The sequence below is a fragment of the Contarinia nasturtii genome, unplaced genomic scaffold (genome assembly GCF_009176525.2).
Source record: "Contarinia nasturtii isolate CC-2019 unplaced genomic scaffold, AAFC_CNas_1.1 Cnas_scaffold_411, whole genome shotgun sequence".
Lineage (NCBI taxonomy): Eukaryota > Metazoa > Arthropoda > Insecta > Diptera > Cecidomyiidae > Contarinia > Contarinia nasturtii.
The window spans coordinates 2,045-7,720 of record NW_022197765.1 but is presented as its reverse complement, the minus strand read 5'-3'; the positions used below and the strand labels follow the sequence as shown (position 1 = coordinate 7,720).

At 35.1% G+C, this 5,676-nt stretch overlaps 1 protein-coding gene across 1 annotated transcript; it reads right to left on the bottom strand.

Moving 5' to 3' along the window:
- Nucleotides 1-9: 9 nt before the first annotated feature.
- Nucleotides 10-5,371, bottom strand: LOC116338399 (the record flags this gene model as incomplete). Its single annotated transcript, XM_031763609.1, has 4 exons — nucleotides 1,656-5,371; nucleotides 1,136-1,483; nucleotides 226-987; nucleotides 10-137 (listed from the first exon to the last, which is right to left on the bottom strand). Coding segments are annotated over exons 1-4 (1,346 nt in total), but the record flags the coding sequence as incomplete, so codon positions are not given.
- Nucleotides 5,372-5,676: the final 305 nt, after the last annotated feature.

The window sequence follows — 5,676 nt, the reverse complement described above, 5'->3', positions numbered from 1 at the left end:
ATTGCGTACAGCTCACGATTCTCTCGATCTTGTCTTTCTTTCTCGATGAAATTTTTCGTGAATCGCTTCGCTTTTGCGTTTCGTACGTTTTGATGTGTCTCCCAATGGCACTGCTTGCTCTTTTTAACAAAGTTGATCTGCGAATAAATCGAAAAAAAAAAAACAAAAATAATTAGTGAACTTAAACACAATGTGCATCATTGTATTTTAGTATACTACACATACTTCTTTGCAAGTATCAATTTCATGTATTGTTGTGGTATTCCAGTTCCGCATGCCTGAATCTGTACCTCCCAATCTTTTGAATTTGCCCGCCTTCAACATGTCAATGATGTCCAATCGACTGGTGCCCGATTGTGTGTTGCTGGTCTCCTTCTTTTTGGTGGAATACTGCAGAGACACAGCAATTCCATCGCTGTTTATCGAAAAGTCAAATTTCTTTTTGCGGCGCAAAAACCACCGAATTTTACGCATATAAAAATACTGATTCCATATGTAATCTTTATTCTCGTTGAAAACCTTTTGTGAAATATTTTTGTCACTTGGTTTTCCGTCTTCAGTTAACTGTTTCGGAATCAATTTTTGAGAAGACAAGATCTGATACATACTCGAACAGTCGATTTTGAAATGCGTACGCCGAAAATCACACATCGGAACTACCACCAAATTGCGAATGCACGGTAGATATTCCAAATCGTCGAGCATTTGTTTTCGTTTGATGATCCACTGTCGTTTCTTACCCTTCGGTCTTCTGCGCTTTCTCTTTTTGCGTTTCTTCGGTGGCTCTTGATGTGCTCGCAGCAAATTAAATTCTTCTATCTCGCGTTGCATAGATAGATACATCGGCACAGCTTTGAACCAATTTTTTGAATTGGTCGTGAGATCATGTAGGTCGATTTCCGGGAACACATTCAATTTATTGACGATGTCATACAAAACTCCGCACCGATAAAGTTTATTTGGGTCACTAGCTGGCACTTTGATGACCTTTTTCAATGAAACAAGGGACATAGAATAAATTCATTTTTAAAAAAATATGTCAACGAGTCAAAAAAAAAACCATTGTAAGCTTAAACAATATGAACCATTGAAAATTCAGTTCTTTTCATGATTTGAATAAACATTTTCAACATACCTTTTCCTTGAGAATGAGCTTCACCACACAGTCGATGTCACTTGGCAGGTATTTCTCTTCAATGGCTTCATTTGTGTTCATCTGAAACACTTTCATCTTCAGATATTGAGTTATGTGTTTATCAGCATGTGTTTGCGAATTGGTGACATTGTTGTCTATGTATTGATTGCATAGATGTTTGAGGCCATTACCGAAATCTTTGTTGCTGGGCCAATCAAAGCGATGGACCTCATCAAGACCTTCCACAATTGCCTTGAATTCTGGAACGATTGGTGGAATTTCTTTTGCTGGTCCACGGGGTTTCCGTTTAGTCTTTGATGGTTGCTCTGGCTCTGGCTTTGGCTTCGGCTTCGGTAGTAAATTAATTTACAATTGTAAATTACAATGGAATGAAAAAAGAGAAAAAAATCAGTTAGAATGGATGCGAAAATAAAATGAATTTTGGATTGAAATCAATATATTAATTAAAATAGAACTGTAAAATCCATGTTATCCATAGTTGATTTTAGTGTATAATTACATTTGTTGGGTTGTGCTTTGCTAGCACTTGACTGAAGCATGTGTTGATCTTTTCTTCCCCGCTATTGGCAAAGAAGCTGAAATCACCATTGTTGATGCCTACGTTCATATGCCTTTTGCACCTCTAATAAGAACAGCAACGAATAATTCTTAACGAAAACACTTAAATTATGACGAATTTGAAACTTATTGGGTTTTCACGTTTTATAAAGAAATATATTTACAAAAAAGTGGTACTATTCCGATAAATTGTTGCCTAATTCATAAAAATCAAGTGCTCTGCTTAAATAAAAATCCGAAATTTGTGGAGAAAATAGAGCATTTTTCAAGTTCTCAATCAAATGCTCACTTCATTTTCAACGGAAAAAAGTTTGAAATTATTTTTCCTTCAGAAAACGGCTCAAGACTATCTTAGAGGCAAAGTTGATCACAGTGCGGTAGAAATCATCTTATTATTATCCAAACACTCTATATTTCTTTCAGACTTAGCTCATTTTGTGTGTGTTAAAGTAATTCAAATTTCAAACGATTTTCACTACGCACAGCTGACAAGTTGACGTTTCATTGTATGGTGGTGAATTGAAATTTGGTTGCACTGACAGACACCGAGTCTGAATTGTTTATCAGTACTTGTTGGCATTTTTTCACTCTCTCTCTCTCTCTCTGTCTCCGTATTGTGTGTGCCAATAAAATAATAAAAATAATCGCATACACTTGCCCGATCAATGTATTAAATCAAACAATAACGCAAGTAAAATCTGTTTATCTTCGCATCGAAGACGAACTTAATCTGATAAATCATTTGGTTCCATACGCAAATCGTTCGTAATTGTTTCCAGTGTATTTAAATATGTGTGTTTAATCAAGACGAACATTTTATTTTCTCTGTATCGTCGACGCAACATTACATTGAACGTGGATATTCAAAATGTAAACGTAGCTCCAACAAACGAAAAAACATCACCTTTTTTAGACGAATTTAAAAAGAACAAATAATTGTAATAAATAGAAAGTAGGAAATTATAAGATAATGTCGACGAATTGACATAATAGGCCCAGAATTGACAGCAATACATAAACAACATACAAGTTCCTGGCAACTAAACAAGAATGGACGAAAAACTCAAATATTCGTTGTTACGAGATCCCAACGATGACATCAGCATTTGGACAAGGTTTTTATATGTTTTTAATTCAAATTAATTGAAACCAGTCAACCAGTCCACCTGTGAATGTTGATGCTTCAATGAAACTCTTGCAACGAAAGTTAATTTTCTGGACTTTTTCAGGCATGAAAAGCGTCTGTGGTTCATGACATTGTTGATGGGAACGTGTATGCTGTACGCGACACGAACATCAGTTCCTTTTGTTACTGCCAGCTGTTTCTAGCGAATTTCGATGGAGCAAAACGGTACACAGGTAGAATTAAAAGAAAATCTCGAATTTACACTGAAAAAAATCGATTTTTTTATACCCAAAAATATGTTTCTTCTATCGTCAGGTTTTGGATGGATACTTTAGCGATCGAATGGGTGGCCAACGCGTAATATTTGTAGCGGCTATTAGTTGGTCATTGATCACATTTTGGATGCCAGAATTGCTCGTACTAACACCGCGACAATGGTATTACACCATTCCTTTTATAGTGACAATAAGAATATTGAATGGCGCCTTACAAGGCGTTCATTTTCCCAGCATGATCATCATCACTAATCAGGTATTGAGCAGTATTTTTTTTCTGTGGTGAATTGGTTTTTATTAAAAGGGAGCCCTTTGTTTTTGTTTCAGTATTCAAATTCAAGTGAGCGTTCTAGTTTCTTTAGCATGTTAACGTCGGGTTCGACGCTTGGTACACTGTTGACCGGCATCCTAGGATCATTTATATTAGACTATTTTGGATGGCAGATGGCCTTTCGGATAATTGGATTTTTGGGCATTGTATGGGCGTTCATGATGCGATTTTATACGATGTCATCGGATCGAAATCGTATTATTAATTTATCGATACCAAGTCGATTGTGCACAACAAATGTTAGTGCAAATGATTCGGTACCATGGCTACTTCTGTTTCGAAAATCGGCATTTTGGGCCATGGTCATTGCACACGCATGCCAAAATAATTGCTTCTTTGTACTACTTTCATGGCTACCAACGTACGTTCATGAAGGTTTTCCACAAGCAAAGGTATGTTATTATGGTTTTTTACTGACTCCGTTAAAAAAAAAAAACTCCATTTAGTCTAACCATGATTAACATTTTTTAGTAGTTTGTCTATTTTTCACGTTTTTTACTCTTCATGCAAATTGAAGACCGCCTTTGTTTCATTTTTACACCAATGAAAAGTTATAAAATCTGTTTATGTGTTTCCAGGGTTGGGTTGTGAATATGGTTCCATGGTTGGCGCTGCCGCCATGCATATTTTTAGGCAAATATATAACCGTATATCTAATAGCACGCGATTGGCCGGTGACGAGAGTGCGAAAAATTCTACAAAGCTGCTGTTTCATGTTCCAAAATTCGTTATTCCGGCAATTTTAAATGTTTTGCTATTTGAATGGCCAAACCATAATGTTTGCGAAACACCAATCGATCCAACACAACATGTGGCTTCAATCGATTAAACATAGACAAAGAATAATAATTAAAATCATAGCATTATTCTCATTCTACAACAAAAATTCATGATCAAATTTACTGTGCATATGTTAAAGGTATTCCGATTTTAGTATCGACATGTTTCAATGTATTTATCTGGATTATGGCTGGCAATAAATGCCTTGCCAAAGTATGCAGCTCGAATCAAGCTCTTCTGAGTATTTGTGTCAAATTCATAGCTGGCCGCTAAAGATCCATAAAAATGATCGTATCTATCGTAAAACAAATGAAGCACAATCACCATTCAATTTGCTTTGGTTTTTCAGATTGATTTGTTTTAAATTCACAGTATTTTGTTTGCAAATCAGACGTTCCCATCCAAACGATGCCGTTATTTGTATACATACAATGCCAAAAATCGATGATTATACAAAACGGACAATACTTTTAAATTCATTTTCAATGGATACCGTTTGTACGGAACACACACTATATCCCTGGCTTAATTTGAACAATTCATGTTCACGTACAACCAAACTGCATGTATTTCGATCTTCATTGATAATAGTCCAACACGTTGGATCGAGTATCGATTCTGTAAATAAATCAAATCAAAAGTAAGTACCATCAAAGTTAGTCTTAATCGAACGTATGGGTGATGATATTCACTTGGCATTTCGGGCAATTGTCGATTTTTCGGCTCTTTTATACTATTTATAAGGAATATACGATAATTGGTGGTCATTACAGCAACGCCTGTCCCTGAATTTGATGTAATTATTTTGGCATCGATGACTTTTGTGTTTATGACTTTTTTTTGCTCATAACCATTTCAACAACGATACAATCGAATGAAAATTAAAAGAATCACCAATAGATGGCGCATCGTCTATTGGTCATTGTTTCAGATTGAATTAATTATGCGCAATTACATACACATACACATACACAGTAGCAGCTAGTTTGTCGGCATTGTTATTACGAAATGTCAAATAATCTTTCGCATTTACACAGCGAACTCCAATTGGATTAGTTGAAATAATTTAGTCTCAAAGGCGGAAAAAAACCGTAATTAATTTTTAGTGTGCTCAAAATCAGATAAAACACAATAATTATCGAATTAGTTCATATTTTGTCGTGATTCCAAACAAATTGATAACAAATTGGAAAATATTCTTAACTTTAAAAAACGTATTTGATAATTTCATCATCTAAACGATCAAAGAAATTGAGACGCAATTGTCAATCGGACCAACGGAACAATTTTTCAATTTTTCCTGTGCATTAATTCATCAAAGTCCCAAAATAAATCAGGTAAATTCATGTTTAGTCGTGTTTCGAAAAAAAAATTATCGCTATTGATTGCAAATTGATGAGTATTTCTAAATTGATTGGTGATTTTCGGATTTTTTCGGCACATGTTCAAT